Consider the following 22045-nt stretch of genomic DNA (forward strand, 5'->3'; position numbering starts at 1 on the left):
CGACGCGGTAGATATAGCATGGGTGTAGCTTTAGTAAAATTATTCAACCGGTTTTGATCAGCGTTATTAATGAAATTTTTACTTATTAATGAATTCGTAAGGACCGTATATACCGTATTCAGCATTACGCATGTACCGATTATGGAATGAATTCAAACTGCCATCTGCAGATCTGCTGCCATCTAAATAGAATTATTTCATAAATTATATCAATAATACCAGACGCCCTTCAGCGATATACATGAGTATAGTTATAGATCCTTGAAATTATATGATCCTGTTACCGCCCCTGATCGATCGAGATGTCATAAGTGTCATAACAAAAAATGACAACCGGATTGATTACCGTGAATTTTTTATATTAATATTGACTCGGTATAGTCAGTATCCATTTATCTACACAATAATATAGTAGACGCATATTCTTAGATCTACGCATTATTACAATAATGTTTTCGCGAGCGAGTTTCCTATAGTTTATTATTGTTTCATGAAGTATTAATTTGTTTTTTATCGAGCGAGTGGGTTTGAAAGAATTGACTATTTGATTACTTTTCAAAGGGTTCGGCTGTTTTTATTCAAATACAATTTTTTAAAGTTGTTCTACCGTGAAAATTGTAAAGAGGCTTGTAGTGAGTGGTTTATTTATGGACTTGTATACAAAGTGCTTTTGACATAAGAACAGACAGTCTTATGATAATAACAGGTTTGGCTTTGTGTTATATTTAAAAAAATAAATTAAATTTTCGGTTTCCTGAGCTTTTGCGATGTACATACTTTTTATTTAGGTAAATATTTCCCTAACCGCCGCATTTTTAACAGGCACAGAATATGGAAATTCCACTTTTTTCAACTTGATTACTACAAGAAACAATGATTTACGTCGGTGTAGATATAGATGGTAAAATATGCATTATAATTACATTTTTATTCTATCAAAGTTCAACATTTATTTTACTCTTGCGAATGTTTCGTTTTAATCAAAATACAAATAAATGACTTAATTAATCCAAACTAAAAACCTCTTTTGTGCGTTTAAATAGTTGTTTCTTGTTGAAACAAGGTGTAATTTCCTTAATCTGTGCCTAAACGTGCGGCGGTTATTTGTGCATATAAATAATGGTTTCTTGTACTAATTTTTGAAACAAACTGTAATTTCCATAATCTGCACCGAAAAGTGTGGCGGTTAGGTAAATAATTACACCTTTTGTTTTAACCCCACACATTAGGCTCCAAGAAAAAAAAATCCCTCAAGGCGTATGTCATCTTTGGGGATTCTGTGTTGAGGGTATTTTTAAGTAGAAGAAGTTCTGAGAAGGAAACAGTTAGGAATCTAGGGATCTGTGTCCAGGAGTGATGGACATATGAAGATATCACTCCCGCTACGGCGCAAGACGATGGGTCGAGAGACCAGTTGGAGAGGACAACGGGTCTCCCCAAACCAGCCTCTCCTAATCTGGCACGCCACGCAGCTGATGAACCCGGGCACCCCTGCTAAGTCACCAAACGTAGCGAACCACTTGGGCTGACATATGGCAGAGGTGTTTGTTGGTTATCCAATAAATGGTTCCCGGGGAGGCGGTACCCAAACCCGCCTCCCAAATTTGAAGAATAAAAATCAAATAAAGATTTCGTTTTTACAAAAAATTGCACCTAACTTCTACATTTCTCTCTAGAAGTTAGTTTTTGCATTTATTACGAAGAAGGATTATAATATTTATATCCTTTATAAAGTAACTTCCCGCCCTTTTCAGAGAATCTTGGTGTGGCAATAATAATACTTATCTCTACCAGATAACCTACAGGAAAAGAAGTGAGTAACGATATGTACCTACTATAACAAGTACTATTCTGTTACAGAATGAAGCATCCGGCTGCTGGCAAAAACCAGATTCCCAACAATGTTTATTTTGGAATACTTTTCTTGGCCTGTGTAATTAGCTCCTCTGCAAGGAGCGATATCAAAGTCCACCAACGAACTCAATCTAAAAGTATCGAGAGAAATGGTGGGGATCTCTCGCTATGGATTGACAAGCGTCAAGTTAAAATGTTCAGTGGTAAGCTTTTATTTATTATTATATTTATGTTGAATTTTATTTCTAATTAAATTATTTAATCACAAACCATTTTTTAAGGTTTCTCCATGGAAATATTTGCAATTGTAAATGGAAATGTACTTTCATATATTTTGGATCCAAAATTCTCTCAAACGCTCCCCGTTATACCGTCTGAAGTGGAATATGTGAATTTTACTTGGAAAGCTGGAAACAAAAAGTACAATTATCATTTCGATACGCTGAATTCATCTGATCCCATGATACTCAAACCGCCCCTGATTTCTATCAAAACTAAAGGGAGAGTTCCTAGGAGGCCAAAAGGTAAACGCTTCCTTGTTAATCAGGATAAATTAGGCAATGTTTTAGCAGCACAATCGTAGTCTCATTATGTGTGTTCATTCAAGCTGGCACTTATTCTTATCCATGAAACAAGATAAAAAAGAATGACTTCATTGTAATTTGTAGAAAACAGGACTCTAATAATAATAATAATAACCCAGCAGGGTCACACCTGACAAAAGAATAATTTAATATTCATATAACTTCATGTTGTTTCCAGAGTTCAGCATTTGGCTGCCGTGTTCAGGTAACAGTAGTGGGATCGGCACCTTTGAGATTGGTCTTGTAATTAAGACGGGAAGAGATCTGCTGAAAGGCACCCCTCTTCGCCTAAGTTTAAAGAAGGAGTGTGCCCAGAGAGGTGTGTATTTAGCAAAAGCAGGTATCGTATCGCCAACGCATTTTTAACGCTTCGAGACTCATGCAAGAAAATTATCGATGTCTCTTGGTTTATAAATTTTTTTTACTTAGTATTGTGGAAAAAAAATGTATGGCATTCTTATTCTTCATGACATTAAATTTTAAATCTGTACTTTAGAGTTTTGCTGGGACTAAAGAATATTTGATTACTTCCTTGCACAAGTCTTAAAGATAACACTGCATGCTTTATATTTTATTTTGGCTACCTTTTAAAAATATTATTTTATACCATATAAAATATTTTTGTATTTTGTAAAAAAATATTTATATGCAAATTTGATCAAAATACTTGGATGCTTTCTTTATATATTTGAAAAGTGTATTTGACCATAATATAATGTTATTTGTTTGTATTGTATGTTCTTAAAAGGTTAGTTGGATGCTTAATCAGAAAAGTTCCGTAATTCATCTTCAATATCTGGAGGGGGTAAGTGAGCAATTTACAGCAGAACTATAGTGTGTTTTGGCTTTTAAAACTTTCAGTGGTATTTATGGTGATTCATGGAATGCCTTTAACTGTTATTATCGCTTTTTTAAGTATTCAGATTATATTACACACAGTACAAATAATGTTGAAAAAAATTCAACCCTGAAAATGATAGAAGTGTGCAGTATGATGGTTATTTGCTTAGCGTTTTGCTGTCAATGCTTTATTTATATATTTGCAAAACCACATATATTTTACAATATGTAGGTACACAATTTCAATTCCTGAAAACATGAGGTTTTTTGTGGTTCTCATTATCATTTGTGCTTATGCTCTTCCTAGCTTACTTTGTGTTTATTTGATATCTGCAACATAAAAAAATTCTATTACTATTGCTCCCTGGATATAAATGATGATTCTATGATAAATGATATAAAGGCTGATAGAAAGTTGTTATTTTATTTTATTGTGATGTTATGGTATTTTTCTATAGTTAATTACTTGTTGCGCTGAGCTGAAATATAATATGTGTTTAAAAGTAGTTACATTGCTTAGTTTGTCAACACTTCTACTAGCTGGACTAAAACCGTCCGTAACATATTGTGTATTAACAAATTAAAGGTCCCGATCCAGAATGCGATAAGAAGTGTGCGAACCAGGGCTGGTGCAACCATGAGAAGATATGCCAGTGTCCAGAGGGATACATGGGCCAGTATTGTAAGACTGCGCTGTGTTACCCCCAGTGTATGAACGGGGGTAACTGTACAGCCCCAGGCATATGTAGTTGCCCCCCCGGCTACCAAGGGAGACATTGTGAAGGAGGTATGTTACTCCAATAATTAATTACAATTATAACTTTTTTCAAATAAAATATGATTGGGTTAGTTTTATTTTTAAAGGTGAAAAATATTATTATTATAGTATTAACCATTCTAGTACAAAAATAATATTTTATTAATTTGAAAATACTACTAGTTTGTATCTTACAAAAGTATGAAAACTTTTGTGGTGTAATTTGGTCATATTTAACAAAAATAATTGAAATTATTAAATATGTTTAGAAATAGTAATGGCGCCTTTGCAACCGACTTTGACTAATTCTGTGAAAGCCCTGTAAAACGGAGCCTGCTCAGCTCCGTGACCAATCCCCGTGTCATGGTGCTCCTGTTCCTCGTCTCGGAACCTCGTGATTGTTTCTAATAATTCTTTGTTTACATCTGGATCTTTCATTAATGTTCTTAGTTGGTCATTGTAATGTTCCACAATTACTGTCTCTACTGCCACGGTGCAAGCCATCGCTGCCTTTTCCCCCAGCAGTGCCGACCCTAAAAAAACAATTTTTCACATTAAAAATAATTATATAAAATTTGTCTTGTAAATACACAAATCAAAAAGCATTAAGGGGGGTCACCTGCAACTGTTTCCACAAACAATACGTCAAACATTACCACAAACTTTTTTGTTTTCGTCCACATTTTGTCTCTTCCCTTTGTTCAAACATTGAGGCACGGTGGTCATGATAGAAACAATCATCCTTATGTCATTATTTATTTACTATTTATTAAACTCATAATTATTACGCTCGCTCAGTGCACACAACCTCAAAAACTCGTACGTTTTTCGTGACAGACCGCACCGTGCGGTGGCTGTCAAAAACTGAAATAATCCCCTTCCCCGCCTTCCCGTTTCGAATTCGCGGAGAATGTTTTCCATCGGCCACGGAAAACACAAACATTGCATTTTCGAACAAAAATGTGGATGGAAATGCCCCCTTTTCGAATGTTTGAGGCAATGTTCGTCGTAATGTTGTATAAACGATTGTAATACAAATAGTTACCTGCTCCCAGAGCAAATCCAGCAATGTTCCATAAGGGGGTCATAATGGTCGGTCGCACTCGATATTTCCTAATAAGCTCTTCAAACCTGGCCCGGTGCACCTTCTCCTGCTCCCACATGTGCTTTATGGTGGGCCCGCTCGCTGTGCTCCCCAAGACGGCCATTTGTCCTGCATAAATTCTGTCAGCTCCCAGCTCTCCCGCATGGTCTACTCTTATAATTGAGTCCAGCTAAAAGAGTACATACATTTCTAACTTTACTTCTGCCACGTAACTACATACACTTCGTGTGAACCTATTTAAGAGTAATATCATGTAGATTAATCTTTGAAACACACCTCATTGTTAGTCGAACTGCAAGCTTCTTTGCAAACTCCTCTGCTCAAAATGTTGTAAACTCCAATTCGTCTGTAGGTTATTCTTGAATTTTGCAGCATATTTATTGACTTTCTAAAACAATGAAAAGTTCAAATTTCAGGTATTTGTGCTGAAAAGTGTGTAAATGGAGGGAAGTGCATTCAAAAAGATACCTGTGAGTGCCCAAAAGGCTACTTTGGACTACATTGTGAATATTGTAAGTAGACAACCACTGACAGATCTCACTTAATGTACATGCACAGGGGTCTGTCAACTTTTCAATTATCTTTGGAAGACAACATTCAATTTGATAAACTTTTGGATGTTTCTATGTTGACCCTGATTTCTAAATTCATGTTTCTATCAAAGTAAATCCAAGTTATCAACATCCAAGAATAATGAAGAGTTTCTCGTAGCAAAATGCGTAATTCCCTGCCTCAATGGGGGCAAGTGCAGAGGCGTCAACAAGTGCAGGTGTCCTGAGGGCATGGGCGGCAACCATTGCGAGATGGGGCGCCGGGTGACCCAGAGGTCGTCCTGCAGCAGGCCCTGTCGCCAAGGCATCTGCGGCCCAGACAACACGTGTCAATGTAACCCCGGATGGCACGGCCGATTGTGCAATCGCAGTATGTAACTATCACTCTTTTTATTGCCAGACACTCCCACGCAATTGTTTCCATATACATACAATCTAATTTTTGCGCTGAAATATATACATAATCCTTTTTAACCCCAGTTCTCTAAAACCCATGCATTTCATTTCAATTTGCTAATAACATTCTGTCAAATTTCTAACAGAATCCTCATTAAAAAGTAGTCCCAAATATCAGCAATCAGCGAAATTCTTTTAAGGACTTGAATTTAAACTTCAGATAATTTTGAGTCACATTTTTATAATCACAGCATAGAGCTAAAATAGAGAATAAAAACTTTGTTCTTACTAACTTAACTAACGAAAGCTGGCAACGAACCTTTAAAAATATCAGAAAACAAAATATTTATTTGTAAGAAACAGACAGCTTTTTCACAAAGATAAATAATAAACTTTCGGGGTTATATGTGTTCTGTAATTTAGTAGTTTTAAAATTCTGCCATCACTAACCACCATACCTAAGTTTATTTTTAATAATTTTAGTGAATATTGACATATTCTTGACACTTGACTGCCGAATTCTGATTTATAATTATGTACAGTATTAAATCTTGATCTATTTTCTATTTTCAGATTATAATTCAAGATATTCAGATGAAAAGTTACCTAGAAGATAAACATTTAGATAGGTACCTAGAAAACTCTCTTTGAACAATCAATTATTTAAAAGCTATAACTTCAGTTATAATGTGATGACAAGTGTAGTATTAATTTTATATTTTTGTAAGCCCAAAAGTGCCAAGATCATTAAAATAACTTTATGAACACTTTTTATGACTTTGATAAACTTCTACTCGGAGACCATACAGCATTTTTAATTAAAATAATTCTTGCCATTTATAAATAAAAAGATGGAATATGGTACCTAACTGTGATGTAATGTATTTTGTAGTACATAGTAAGCCAATAACTTCTTCGTTCTTATGAATAATCAAACATGAATGATCAATAATAAATTATTATATATAAGTCTACAATAAAAATATTTTAAGATTTGAAAGTGTTTTAATGGTGGATCTCAATTTAATAATAAATGGATAATTCGTATAGGGCTGTTTTTGTGAAAAATCATCTCGTACAAACTTCTTTCAACTACTTAGGTTCTTTCTTTTACATCTCTGATGATGATGGACACTGTAATGCTGTCCGAAATGTTGGCTTAAGAAGGGGGTAGCGCAACAGGGCATAATACACCAAAAATAATCACTATAAGAGGAATGTCACTCACTGTCTGCATGAAATTCCGAAAAACTACATGAAGCACGGGCAATTCAGCTAGTACTTAATATTAAAGAAAAATAAGAATCTTTAATACAAACAAAAAAATTAAATGGTTTAAAAAAGTTATGGGCTTGTTTGTGAAAAAAAACATTGATCTTTTTCTTGTAATATCAACAGAACAACTATTTATAGAACCAACTTGTTTGCACAATATGATGTTTGTTGCTAGGGGGAATAATCAAATAATATAGGTACTATTTCGAGTAGGTAGACGATAAGACCTTTCCGCAGACTGATTACAAATTATTACAAGGCTGTTGAAACTCATTTCAGCCACAAAATAAACCACAAAAGTTAGCATACCAATTTGATAGAGGAAGATAAATATGTTTTAAGAAGATATTATTATTTTAAATTTCAGATCACAAAAGGACACTTACGCGAAAACCTCTGGTTACAATAAGCGATTAAGATTCTCGGCAATAAATCCAGAGGTCGCGTGTTTAAATGTTTTACTTCACTTAATACGTAAATTAAATAATATGTACCTTGTATATTTACAATACATTGCAGAGTGTTAGATACACAGTAACGACCTGGTGAAAGACCATCATTCAGAATCGATAAGTTCCTTAAAATGGCAACAGCTGTGTTAGCCGTAGTTAGTGACTAGATCTAGAAGCTAGTTACTTTCCTCTTTCTCTTCCCCATCTCATTCCCCTCCCCACTAACTTCAGCCTCACAACATAACCCAATTGGGGATGCTATAGTCCTGACAGGGAGCGATAGACTCCAGACAGTTGGGACTTTTATATGGCTCTACAGATGTTCAGACCTTTGGAATGTCAGATTCCCAAAAGCTACAACTCCCACTATTTGTAGAGCATAAAGCCCATTTTATGCCCGGTGCACTTGCTGATTGTAATTACTCACTCGTGTTTTCAGAGCCGACCCTATGCAGGAGCAATTGGAATAGTCTGCTCCGGGCACCCACTTGCCAAGGAACCAAGGCGCTGATAATAAACACAGCGCCCTTGGGGTTTTTAGTGGCGCCAGGTGCCTTTTGGCTCAGGGCCGGCCTTACGAGTTTTACAAAATTATATTTTTGTAAATTTAATGATACCTATTATTTTTTCTATAAAATTTCTTGTACATTACAAATTTATAAAAATTTAATACATACATATAAGATATTACATGTAATACTTGCAAAAAAATATATATACAGTGGTGCCTCACACAACGAACTTAATTCGTTCCAGGAGCAAGTTCGTTATGCGAAAAGTTCGTTATGTGAAACGCGTTTTCCCATAACAATACATGTTAAAAAAAATAATTCGTTCTGTAGCATAAAATATGGTAAGATGACATAGAAAAAAGATAAATTTTTTGTTATTATTTTTATTTAGATACATCTAAAAACATAATGAAAAAAACACACATTTTTTAATTTTAAGAAATAATCGAATCTTGCACATCTTCATCCATTTTCCGCCGATGGTGCAGTGAAAAACCTGTCCAAAGTCGTTTGTTTCTCTTACAAAATTATATTTTTGTAAATTTAATGATACCTATTATTTTTTCTATAAAATTTCTTGTACATTACAAATTTATAAAAATTTAATACATACATATAAGATATTACATGTAATACTTGCAAAAAAATATATATACAGTGGTGCCTCACACAACGAACTTAATTCGTTCCAGGAGCAAGTTCGTTATGCGAAAAGTTCGTTATGTGAAACGCGTTTTCCCATAACAATACATGTTAAAAAAAATAATTCGTTCTGTAGCATAAAATATGGTAAGATGACATAGAAAAAAGATAAATTTTTTGTTATTATTTTTATTTAGATACATCTAAAAACATAATGAAAAAAACACACATTTTTTAATTTTAAGAAATAATCGAATCTTGCACATCTTCATCCATTTTCCGCCGATGGTGCAGTGAAAAACCTGTCCAAAGTCGTTTGTTTCTCTCTTTTCTTCAACATCTGCCGGAAATAACGGACAAGAGTATCGGAGTACAGGTCGTTGATCCTGTTTGCTTCAGCGGAATCCGGATAGTGGGCATTGGTAAACTCCTGAACTGCTTTCCATTTGACCAGGATGTTCTTGATGTCAGCAGTTGGAATTGGTTGATTGTTGCTCCTCGTTATCAGATGACGCTTCCCTTTGAGCATTGTCCTGTTGTTGGGCCAGAAGTGTTTGGAGCTCTTCAGTTGTCAGCTCTTCTTTGTGTTCCGTAATGAAGAACGATTGCTGCGATACGTGCGTAAGTTAAGCGTACTACGCAGTGACTAACGAGTCTAACGACTGCCTGCGCGGGAGGATGCAATTAATCGGCAGTGATCGTAGAAGATCGGGCGACTTCGTTGTGTGAAGCGAAGTTCGTTGTATGAATCGTGAAATGAACGAAAAGGAAGTTCGTTGTGTGCAGCATTCGCTGTGCGAGGCGTTCGTTGTGTGAGGCACCACTGTATTTACAAATATTGAAGGTGTATACGTAGTACAAAAAATTTCAGTGAATGAGGATAGATTCTTTCAAGAATCAATAGGATTTCCCCTTTGAATCTCTCCTTATTGACACAAAATATATATATATATCGGCGGAGATTTGGTTCAGGAGCAATATACTCCTCCCCACCGGGAGAACCATTGACAGGTTAGTCCTACAGGCAGGTAGATAGAATAATCTATGATGGCTCTGTCTGAGATAGTCATCAGAAACATGGAGACTCGTACACTCCAAAATAGCTGATTTCTCTATATGGCCTCGCAACAGTCTGAATAAGTGGGTAGTGCTGCAAGGAGTGAAGTCCGAGCGCGCCCAGAAGAAAGTTCATCGGGTAGAGCCACGTATAGTGGCTGCACTGCAATCGCTTATGTAGAGAAATCTCAATCTAAACTTGTACCATCTTATCAGATAATGTTGATATTTATCAAAACTGTATATTTATAATATAAGTGGTTTTCCAGAAGAGTATAAGTAGTTTTCCTTATATTCATAGGAATGTTTTTTTTTTCTTGTGGAACTAAAAAAGTTAAATAAAGATATATGATCTAAACTAAAAATATGTAAAGTAATGTAACTTTAAAAATCTGAAATATGTTTTACTTTCCCCAGTCGTGGAGCGCACCAATTTATAATAATGTATTGCCTAACTTGTGCTGAACTTCAAGCATTGCAAAACCTTTCTTCTGATTGTTGGTTATTTTGTGAAGTGTATATTGTTCATAAATAGTACATGGAAAAGCTGTGGTAAAATGAAAAATTCCAGAGCCACCCATTATTATTAACCTGTTGAAAGCCAAAGCAGAAAACAGAAAATTCATTTTTAAGCTAATCATATATGGAATTTGAAGTTTTATCATTGCAAGCGATCCTGATTTCGTTCTTCATACATTTTTCAAAGTATGAAGGTCAAAATCGCATCGGAAATAATTCTAACAAGGATAATATTAGAATGCTCGCATTTTCTTCAGAGACCGATTGGCATTCAACTGGTGAAAGGCAAAACAATAAAATTTATTTATGTATTTAATGGGTTAAATTAATTTTAATCGCAGAGTCATTTCTGCAGCTGCGTAATGTAAACCAAGAGAAGTCTGGTCTGAAGAAATTCTCAAAACACTGCAGGAAAATACCCAAATAAACCTTTTTGTGCATAAAAATATATCGGCTTTTCAGTCTGTGATATCAATTGTATTTTTTAATGAAATACTAGCTGTACCCCGCCAAGCGTTGCTGTGGATCAGTCTGTCTGTGTAGATAGAGAAACAATAGCGCGTGTTGCTTTTACGTCCAACAGATAGAGCTGTTTTCCAAAAAACGCATGTTTTTCCCTGTCACAGGTGACATTTATATAATATAGGTATATAAAAACACCTGCGTATTTAAATGCAGTGTTGTTTCAAAATTTCAAAGCAATCGGAGAAGAACATTCGGAGATATAAGATTTTAAACAAACGTTTTATTTATATAGATAAATAATATCAGGCAAGAAAGAATTGTCCAAAATTAAATTTAAAAAAAGATTTCAAAAGATATAATGGCCATACGGTCACCTACTGTCATACAACTATGACATAATAGTTTTGTGGTCGAGAGGTAAGGTCCTTAACTAGCAATCCGATGGTCGTCAGTTCAATCCCAGCATGCACAAGTAAATTTTACTTGATTAATTTGTGTTCATTTCAAAATTATTCATTAAAAATAATATATTTGCAGCACTTAACAGAGTGGAAGATAATCGCGCTGTCGCCCTGGTCCTGGTGTAAGACCACTATTCAGAATTGAAATGTTTGTTGTTTTAAACGGCTTTAGCCGTGTTTGGTGACCAGATGTAACCAACATTGGTAAATAAATATAGAAAACAAAATTCTTTATTAACAACTATTAGGGGAAAATATTTTATTGGTAACCGAAAAATCGACGGCAGGAATTAAATACCATGAGAAATAATTCTATTTTCCCAGCGTGAATGGATAACACAATGCAGGTTGTTTTAATATAGGCAGCTGAGGAGGTGGACCTCAGTCTACCGCAAATAATATAGGCAGTCAAGGGGGTGCACCTCGGTCTTCCGTAAATAAACGATTTCCATTACAGAATATGGCATACAAAAACGAAGTACATTTTCCGTACAATAATAAATCGAAGTGATTATTTTGATCTCGCGCTGTTTTCTTGCGGTAGTGTCAAATTCTCCCGCCAGTTGGCGCTAGTCGCGATGTTTATGAAATAATCGATTTCATTTTTAGAACGTACTAAGGAAAATGGCAAAGGACAGTTCCTTCTGATTAATTCAAAGATACAACAGTGAGTACATTAATATTTTCTACAAAAAATATACTTACTAAATTATCGAGGGAAACGAGAAACTATTTAATTATCTTCTGCCAGACAGCGACGCGTTTCCTCTTCTCCTGTGAAGTATCTACGGCGCAGACTCGTACAAAATGGCGCCTCGGCAAATGAAGTTTATGCGATTGGCGTTTGGATTATGCCGATCGATATTCATGGATGACCATAAGTATTTCGGGCGTTACTCGTATTCAGTTCTATTCTTATCAAATAAAGTTACCGGCGTGCAAAAAAAGTGTGCAGTGTTTTGCCGTAAGATGTTACATCACAGGGAGCACACGAAGCTCAGTTATCATTGAAAAATGAATCACAATGCACGCAGGTGCGTACGCAGCCGTAGTCTTGGAAATTTCACTGGGCCTGCTCGAACGCGCGACTTTTCCACATAATGTCCGTTCATTTTATTCCTGTCAGTCGCAGTAGAGTTGATGCTGAAGTTTACTAAAAAAAACATGACCACAATATATTTCCTTGTTTCCTCATCGATTCGCTTTACTTTTTCTTATCATATCATTATTATCCTTGACTTGCTCACATAATATTTGACATTTATTATTTTACAACTGTCAATGTCTTATCTTTATCGTGTTAATGCACATGCATGTACATACTTAAGTGGAAAATTCGCTGTACAAAAATAAATGTCAACAGAAAGCAGTCCCCATCTCGTGATAAGAATAAACTCAAACATGTCGCAATGCAAGATGGAGATATTTGATTATCGATTTTTCATGTGGGTACAGGGAATTTGTAGTATAATATTGACTTGGATAAAATGCTATTGTTGTGAAACGTAGTAGAATATTATCATCATCCACCTTGTTGACATCTGGTTTATTATTGTCATGCAGTACCCTGTTTGACTTTTCGTTGATGAGTTCCTCTTAGTACAGAGCGAAGGATCATAACATCATGTACCTCCGAAATTTCCTTGATTCTGATAGAAACATTATGATAACAGTAATAATAGTTGGTAATAACACTTATTTTATATTGTTGTACTTTCTAGATAGAATATTTTTTGCCAAAGCCACAGTATAGTGAGTTAATCACTAAGAATGTTTTTTTAAGTGCTGAAACATACATTTTTCAAACTTATTTATATTCATTGGAGATGGCTCAATCTTTATACTGATGTCGTACCACTTGACAAAACTTTCTTATAATCGTTGGAGATGGCTCAATCTTTATACTGATCTCGTACCACTTGACAAACTTGCTTATAATCATTGGAGATGGCTCAATCTTTATACCGATGTCATACCATTTGACAAACTTCTTAAAAAACATAAAGTTTTATAATTCCACCAATCTGTCTTTATTTCCGATAACTATCACACCACTTAGCTACAGGGGTAGGCAAGGCACATCACTCTGTCCTACACTTCTTTAATCTCACTTCTCGTTTCATTTTGTCATTTGAACATGTGACATGGTGACCCAACTCAAATATATGATTCATTTTGATGTGCCATATCTTGAGACAACATTGACTTCTTCAATCCACCAACACTTTAAATATTCTCCTGAAACTCATTTCCTTGTCCATCTGCTATAACTGTTTCAAACTTATCTACGCACACCTTTCTTAATTATTCATTTCACTTACAAAGGCCTTAAGGTCTCCTCATTCATAATTTGGTCGTAGATGTTCTTTCCCACACACACGAGTGGTCGCATTTCTACCACCTTCAGTCTATTTTTGCCCATTTCGCCAGTTTCGAATAAAATGGTGTTTAAAAATATGCAATGCTCATTTCCCGCTTTGTTAGGTGTCATTGGTAGGCCTGGACCTAATATATTTGTAATATCACAATGGCACCAGATATCAGATATATTGATACGGTTCCACAGATATCAGAGTTAATGAATACATTCCGAGTGAGGAAGTGGGAGAGCCGATGCTCCGCTCCCAAATGCCACGGGCCCTACGGGAGCGAAAGAGACAAGCATTTTTTGTAGTATGCGAAAGATTTAGTGGGACAACCGATGCTTCATTGCCATGGGTCCTAAGTCCTAAGGAGGTGTAGGAGACAAGTATTTTTTGTTGCTTATCGAATTATGTTCTGATATTGATATCACTGGAATATTGAAGCATTCAGGGATTAGTATTCACCATAATATCTGATATTACGAAATATTTATATCTGTGTAATATTTGATATCGATTGTCTGTTCTGCACGCTACGATCTGAGACTATTAGGTACATTATACATATTACTATGTTGATATTATTTTTGACTGATAGGTATTATTGATTGATCGAATTTTAATTCTAAATGTAATTACGTGAAACTTTTTGAAGTTTCATTAAAATAAACAAACCCATTTTAGGTCAATAGTTTATGATAATAAATAATAATTTGATGATCTATACAACGCCGTTTTTGTAAAAACTTACAGCTCTAAGATATTGTTGAATTATTTTTATTGGTATCAAGAATCGCTTAACATAAAATAATAATCATGTCTAAAAAACAAATATATTTATTCGTCACAAGAAGTACCTACAACAGAAAGCGTCGACAAAATGTGGCGCCACTTACGTCCGCGACTCGCATTTGGACGCTTCTGGTGTGTTCATATTTCATCCATTGCCAGCCATTGATGGCAATATAATCACTTTCGCCGATGACACTGGCCTAGTACTAAAAAGTAAGACATGGGAAGAAACATTTCATAGAGCGGATCTAACATTGCAAATTATTAAACAGTGGTTGGATGATAATCTACTCACCCTAAACATAACTAAAACAAAATATATAACGTTCAGTCTTAATATTCCGAGTCAGCCTTCAATCAATCATACACTAAAAATACATTATTGTAGAGATAACTCTAGTTGTCTGTGCAATCCACTAGAACGAGTAGATTCCATTAAATATTTGGGTGTAATAATTGACAATAAACTACGATGGGAAGATCACGTAATAAATGTTACAAACCGTATACGGAAACTGGCATATATCTTCAGGTCATTACGAAATATTCTAAATAAAAATACACTAAAAACGGTATACTTTTCTTTATGCCAATCAATTATATCATACTGTATAGTAGTCTGGGGAGGATGCTCTAACACGATATTAGATCCATTAATTAAAGCTAAAAAATTGATAATGCGGACTATTTACAAAGTACACTATATTCACCCCACGAAGGACTTATTTAACGACTTCAAAGTACTCAACATAAAATCCTTATACGTCAAAAACATATCCTCCTACTATAAATTCAAACATACGAAAAAAAATATTTTTGAATCGACCCATAATACAAGATATTCCAACAAATCCAATTATACTATTCCCCCAATAAAAACCTCAATGGCACAAAGACAATTTAACTTTCTTGCTCCAAAAATATTCAATAATTTAACGTTAGAAATAAAATCAATAGCCAAATACGACAGTTTCAGGAAAGCGCTCGGGGATTTTTTGATGTGTGATTGTTATAGTGTTAGTAGCCTATTCCAAGTACTCAGATAGAGGTGTATATATTGTTTATATGCGTGAGGATGCGTCATATGGGTGTATGTATACATGTGTTGTTATATGTATATAGGTACCTATGTCTGCTGCTATATACACATGTGTGCTTGCATGCACACATATTAAAAATTATATATATAATTATGTACATTTTTACAATCTAATGCTAATTTACTTCTTTCTCCTTTCTAATTTCTATCTTCTACTTTTTATTACAATTTTTCCAAAATTTTAGCTTCATCTATAGTTACTAATTTCATATGTTTACACTAGATTTCATATTTCATACAAAGTAATTACACTCAATTGATCACCATGAAACAGGCAGCCGCCTAGTATGGTGATTCATTATATCTACTTTATGTAAATTTCAAAACAATGTAACATGTATTAAATAAATAAATCCTAATATCTGGGAACAGTGAATATTTATCTTAATACCGGCAGACCAATATATCAGTATTGGTGAACCCCGAAATGCTTTGCTATTGCTAATCTCTTTCTCAGGCGTCTCCGAATTCTTTTACCACTCACTTCACAATGTAACTGTTAAAGAATGACATTACATCGACTATGTATCTCATTCTGGTGCAGAGATATTGCGTTAAGTATTCCTCAAGCGTTCCCCACTTCTTCTACCTTTCTAAACACTCCTGGCACAAATAAGAACAAATTTTCAGCCATATTGGTCGACTACTTTTCGAGTTTTGCAAGCATAAACATACGTAGGCTGGATTTTCATAAGTTAAGATTGGGCAATACCAAATACCAAACAAATGTAAATGTGTAAATTAGCACAGTATTATTATCATTTCTTCACTATTCTTTTTTGTTGTTCGTCTACCCTTTTCATATTTTTTTTCTTATATTTGTAATTTTAAATATTCACATTCTTCATAACCTGTAACCATAAAAATATTGTAAATGCAACTTAACTGGTTTATTTTATACTCAGCATCTGTTGTGCAAAATTAATTCACATGTATAACTGTATATTTCCTAACTATAATCAAATAAAAATTAAAAAAATACATACTGGATACGGGATACTGCATTTAAGAAAACTGACAACGTGACGGAATGAGCTTTCATTCTGTGTTCAGACGTTTCATTCCGAGCGCGAGTGAAAGATGCCAAAATCCAACATCGACGGATCGGTTCACAAATGAATTCATTCGGCACTTTTCTTTCATTTTGTGTTCAGACATTTCACTTTGAGTGAAAGACAGAAATTAACGAAAAGTGAACTGTCTGACTCCCGCTTTATTCTAAAGTGTGAATTAACATGTTAAACATACATAAGTAATTTCTTTATAGATGTGTATACATATATCCTCTCCATATATATATATTCCTTATATATATCTATATATATATACTATATAACTATGATCGTAGCGTTCTAAGCCAAGCAGTTATGAATTATTTGAAAATTGCCTCACTAAACATGGAATTGGTAGTTGAGGCATGTATTTGCAGCCTCAGTTAACATAGACTTGATCTCACTGAAGAACTCTCTATTCCAGAAGTTGAAGCAGTGGACTAAATCTCCGTCAAGCTGGAGGAGCAAATGGTTACGATCATGAACTCGGGCAATGACTCGATGGACATGGCAGAGGAGGTGGAAGGTGGCATGAGCGGGGGGTCGGACGATGAGGATGATTGCTGCCCCTCCTCCCCCGGCTCCGGCTATGAGGAGGGGAGCGACCTCATTACGGTGGCCATGAGCGACGAGGTCACGGCTCAGCTGGCCGCTTCAGGTAAACCATTTCCTGTTTAACAAGTATTTATTTCCCAAATCTTTCCATTTCATCTTTTTCCTATTTAACAACTATATATTTTCCTGTACTCTTTTTTTCTTATAAATTATTGTAAAGAAGTTTTTTTTTACTGTAAATTCATGTTCACCTTTGTAATTAAGTTACTAAAATCTCTAAAAAGAAATGCCTCACTTACAAAATACTTTTGGCTAAACTAACGCCCGGGTTGCCGGCAATCTAAATCAATATTATACTTACCGTTAAGCATATTTCTGCATATATATATATATATATACCCCATCTTTATGTTGAGTAAATATATTTTTTTAATCATTGTGTTGAGTACAAGATCTCGCTGTTATTTTTTTTATTTACATTAATTATTCACTTCAATGTTGTATTATGTTGATGTTCTACCTGCTCATAAGAACTGTTTATTATTTACACAATTCTCATTTAGAACTTTTCAACTTGAAATATAGTTTACTTATTGTACACCTACCTAAAAGCATTTACTGTGTACCTCATCTATCTTAAGTCAGTTACTTAATATATATATATATATTTTTTTTTTTTTCTTTTCTATTCTTTCCTATATTGTTTTACATAAACAGGATCTCAATTTGCTTTGTTATTTACTCATGTTTCTTATACTATAAGTATCATATGCAAAATCCGAAGGGCGTTAATTATATATAAATAAATAATATAAATAAGGATCCCATATCTAAGGTATTATTTTTTTTGTTTTAATTTTGCTGCGTTCAAATTCAAAGCATTATTATGTTTGTAGGACCCGTTGGTATGGCGGCAGCCGCTGCTATAGCATCATCGAAGAAACGAAAACGACCACATTCATTTGAAACAAATCCCTCTATAAGAAAACGCCAACAAAACAGGCTGCTTAGGAAATTAAGAGTAAGTAAATAAATATTCAACTTTTTATTTCACCACGCAAGAAATTCCTTGACTGCTCCAGTGCTGTGTGGTTTAGCTTAGCTTCCTACACCAGAAAACACTTTTTATTCCAGCACACGAGAGATTCCTTGACCACTCCAGTGTTGTTTTGTAACTTAGGTTCCTACACCAGAAAACACTTTTATTCCAGCACACGAGAGATTCCTTGACCACTCCAGTGTTGTTTTGTAACTTAGGTTCCTACACCAGAAAACACTTTTTATTCCAGCACATGAGAGATTCCTTGATCACTCCAGTGTTGTTTTGTAACTTAGGTTCCTACACCAGAAAACACTTTTTATTCCAGCACATGAGAGATTCCTTGACCACTCCAGTGCTGTGTGGTAACTTAGGTTCCTACACCAGAAGACACTTTTTATTTCAGCACACAAGATATTCCTTGACCACTCCAACTTAGCTTCCTTGGTTTCCAAATTTTCAAGTAAAAGTTGGGAACTCGTCCCAAAAGAAATAATTTTGGCATATTTGGTGAATTTTTTGGCATTTTGAAAGTGCGTAATCCCATGTCTAGTCATTACCAAACTGCAAAATTAAATTTAAAATCAGTATTATTATTGTTAAAATTGATAATGTTTGAAAATTTAGATTATGCTCAGTAATATTATTTTCAGCAAACAATAGATGAATTTGCAACCCGAGTTGGGCAGCAGGCCGTTGTGCTAGTGGCAACACCTGGCAAGCCGAACACCTCGTACAGGGTGTTTGGCGCCAAGCCACTGGAGGATGTGGTGAAGAACTTGCGCTCCATGATCATGGAGGAGCTGGAACACGAACTGGCGCAGCAGGCACCCCCACCCGTCCAGGACGACCCCTCGCTCTACGAACTCCCCCCGCTCATCATTGATGGGATCCCCACCCCTGTAGAGAAGATGACCCAAGCGCAATTACGGGCTTTCATACCTCTAATGCTCAAATACTCCACGGGTAATTAAATAACACCTTTTTTTTTCAGTGCTTTCATTGGGTCCATGATAACATAAAACAGAACATTGAAGAAAAGCAAAGAAAAAGATAACCTAATTTTACCCAACCTATTTTTTTTTATCATGTTATTTATTAATTTTATTTAGCTATTTGTACATGGAAGTTTACAAATGTCTAATGAATTACATACATACATTATAACATATTTATTATTCATTGCGTTTTCTTTTTATTAATTTACTTCTACAATCCGGCTTGAATTTATTGTTCTGTTTTGTCACTATTCTGTTTTAACCTCAACTTATGCGAAAGGAATGAAGCAACCGCAAATGCCACTTACAGTTGCTTCATTCGTGGATCGGTTCGCGTTTCGTTTCGCAAATGTATACGTACCATTTGATTTACCTATAAATAAAAAAGGTGCAGTAAAACCACACACTTACGATGCTGCCCACATAACAAGTTTTCATGCGTAGTTTTGTATTTTCGGTCCCTTGAAAACGTTATAAATATAATAATAATAATATGTCAATGTTAATATATTAGTCACAGAGAGAGGTCATTTGTGAAGTCATCGTTCTAGTATCTTCTGTCTTTTTCGTTTCACTAGACACATGAGAAGGAAGAGGACGATCATCGATGACTGGGACTACTTTAAGTTAAATTGTGTGAGATGTCTTTGTTGGAATCAGGAATCACTTACATTCTCAGCTAGGAAATGAAGACAAAAGTTCTATATGCAAATGTTTCTGTGGATTTCTAGTTAAATTTTAGGTTAAAAATAGGTTAGCTTAACCTGTTAACCGGGCGGGACGTATAAATACGTCAAACGTAAACAGTATCGGGTACGGGTAGGACATATAAATACGTCCTTGAAATATATGTTGCGCCCTGGAACGAGCGGGACGTATATTTCCGAGCATATCACACGGAAATTGAGTTTTTAATTTTTTACATATTTAAAATTTTTTAAACTCAATGTTTCTCTTTTATCTGTGTGCTTTTGTTTATTTTTCTGTAATTATAACCTTTTTTTGTAATCTTTATAATTGTTTGTAAAGTTTCTATTTTTTTAAATTCGATGTTTTCATTTTTATAATGCATAAATGAAAAAAAAATAATAATTTGAAATTACGTCCTCTGGGCGTGACGTACTGATACGTCCTAGTGAAGGAGTTCGCGCCCGTTGTATGCTGCGTAATTCAAAACGGAATTCCCCGGTTAACAGGTTAATAACCCCAGTTAAGTAAAGTACCCATGTTTATATATTTTTCACAATTAAAATGCAGAATTCAGAATTGAATATTTGACGCTATTCCAGGACGGGGAAAACCTGGCTGGGGCAGGGAGTCAATGAGACCACCTTGGTGGCCAAAAGAACTACCATGGGCTAATGTGAGAATGGACGCACGCTCGGAAGATGAAAAGCAAAAGGTTTGGATCCATTCTTATAGCTACATATTATTAATAAAGTATGGTTAATTTACTTATTTCGATAAGTTTTTTTAGTCCTTCTTTAGACTGGAACATTTTTACTTAAAACTATGGTATGGCCAATCTGAAGATAGATGTGATTGTCCGAAACCGCTACAGTTGGAAACAAATAAAAGTGGAATAAAGTTTAAAAAAAATGATTTTTATTCCTGATTAACCTCTTATCTTTTAAAAAATCATTTCTCTGAATATAACTAGCTCTTTTGGAAAACCTTACATAGTAGATTATGTAGTATTTTTATAAATATACAAAAACATTATCTGGTAAGACAGTACAATTTACAAAAAAATTATTTTGCCAAAAAAACAAGTATGTTATGATGAAAATAGAATCATATGGGGCATGGCATAAATAGTGCAGCAGCACACCAAGACTTAATACGATGGAGTTCCACAAAAATAGACATTTAAAAAATAACTACATAAATTATTTGTTGTTTTTGCTGTATATTTTTTAAGTGTGACAAATTTGTCAATTGCTATACATTTTATGTATTTTGTCATGTTAGTTATGCTTTGTTTTATGTTACAGATTTCATGGACCCATGCTCTACGCCAGATTGTTATAAATTGTTACAAATATCACTGCAGAGAGGACCTCCTTCCTGCATTCTCTGAAGAAGATGAAAAAGCCAATGCTAATGCCTCGGCTAATTCATCTGTAAGTTACTTACACTATCTATTATTTTTTTTTACAAATTAATACCATTTTATATAAATATTATCACTAACTAACTGTCTTATTCCCATCCGAGGCTATGACCCTTTGATTCTCATGTTTATAAATAATTTATCATTTTTGTAAATTTTGTATGTCACACATTGACAAGAGTATATATTTTAATCTATGCCAAGTCGGATGGGAATAGGCTAGCACCTGATATGCAAATTTTTATGGCCCGAAAGCTAATCCCACCGATTTTTTTATTATTTTTCACCATACAAAAGGATGAGACTGAAGTAAGTTTCCATTCTTTTATGTCAACTTTTTTTTCATTTATATACATACATAATGTTTTACTGTAAATGCTGGTTTTAAATTAGCATTGCTTTAAATTATTTGTCTGTTTTTTAACGTAACATAATATAACTTCAATTATTGTCTTGTTTTTATTTTCACTGATGCATAATATTTTATTTGTGATTAATTTTTTGTGTGGTTGAAATAATAACCTCTGTTAGAGCTGAATATATCTTATACCTCTTTTTGTAAATA

General features: G+C 34.5%; 3 protein-coding genes across 10 annotated transcripts in view; 2 read left to right on the forward strand and 1 right to left on the reverse strand.

Annotated features, from left to right (window-relative positions):
- Nucleotides 1–7056, forward strand: shf (WNT inhibitory factor 1). Of its 7 annotated transcripts, none has more exons than XM_089649151.1 (9): nt 1–96; nt 562–706; nt 1861–2057; nt 2136–2378; nt 2617–2778; nt 3865–4065; nt 5545–5652; nt 5852–6061; nt 6661–7056. In XM_089649151.1, the coding sequence occupies exons 3-9, from the start codon at nt 1862–1864 to the stop codon at nt 6702–6704; spliced, it is 1164 nt and encodes a 387-aa protein (XP_089505277.1). In that variant the 5' UTR covers nt 1–96; nt 562–706; nt 1861; the 3' UTR covers nt 6705–7056. The 7 variants fall into 7 exon arrangements, with proteins under 7 accessions (XP_089505277.1, XP_089505286.1, XP_089505294.1 ...); XM_089649160.1 differs by lacking the exon at nt 1–96 and adding an exon at nt 161–245; XM_089649168.1 differs by lacking the exon at nt 1–96 and having other exon boundaries at nt 253–788.
- On the reverse strand, nt 4140–12468 carry Coq7 (ubiquinone biosynthesis protein COQ7, mitochondrial). The gene is made up of 4 exons (XM_089649192.1): nt 12175–12468; nt 5417–5528; nt 5081–5309; nt 4140–4568 (listed from the first exon to the last, which is right to left on the reverse strand). Exons 2-4 carry the CDS (start codon nt 5513–5515, stop codon nt 4291–4293), a joined length of 606 nt encoding a protein of 201 aa, XP_089505318.1. The 5' UTR covers nt 5516–5528; nt 12175–12468; the 3' UTR covers nt 4140–4290.
- ewg (DNA-binding protein Ewg) overlaps nt 12056–22045 on the forward strand; it is a 27010-nt gene continuing 17020 nt past the window's right edge. The window contains exons 1-6 of one of the 2 annotated variants that reach the window (XM_089649121.1): nt 12056–12136; nt 17200–17433; nt 18227–18351; nt 19023–19335; nt 20657–20769; nt 21362–21490. In XM_089649121.1, the coding sequence (XP_089505247.1) occupies nt 17244–17433; nt 18227–18351; nt 19023–19335; nt 20657–20769; nt 21362–21490 (870 nt within the window). In that variant the 5' untranslated portion in view covers nt 12056–12136; nt 17200–17243. Of the gene's footprint in view, nt 12137–12365; nt 12504–17199; nt 17434–18226; nt 18352–19022; nt 19336–20656; nt 20770–21361; nt 21491–22045 lie in introns of those variants that run through there. The other variant, XM_089649130.1, reaches the window with a different exon arrangement.

Source organism: Hesperophylax consimilis, chromosome 3, assembly GCF_061612785.1.
Source record: "Hesperophylax consimilis isolate HC1 chromosome 3, BYU_Hcon_1.0, whole genome shotgun sequence".
NCBI classification, from domain to species: Eukaryota; Metazoa; Arthropoda; class Insecta; order Trichoptera; family Limnephilidae; genus Hesperophylax; species Hesperophylax consimilis.

Coding starts and splice junctions, on each gene's coding strand:
- Coq7 (XM_089649192.1), bottom strand. CDS start 5,515: ATGCTGCAAAATTCAAGAATAACCTACAGACGAATTGGAGTTTACAAC. Junction 5,310..5,416: donor GCAGTTCGACTAACAATGAG/GTGTGTTTCAAA, acceptor GTACTCTTTTAG/CTGGACTCAATTATAAGAGT. Junction 4,569..5,080: donor TGGATTTGCTCTGGGAGCAG/GTAACTATTTGT, acceptor TTGTTTTTTTAG/GGTCGGCACTGCTGGGGGAA.
- shf (XM_089649151.1), top strand. CDS start 1,862: ATGAAGCATCCGGCTGCTGGCAAAAACCAGATTCCCAACAATGTTTAT. Junction 2,379..2,616: donor AGTTCCTAGGAGGCCAAAAG/GTAAACGCTTCC, acceptor TGTTGTTTCCAG/AGTTCAGCATTTGGCTGCCG. Junction 2,779..3,864: donor TGTGTATTTAGCAAAAGCAG/GTATCGTATCGC, acceptor AACAAATTAAAG/GTCCCGATCCAGAATGCGAT.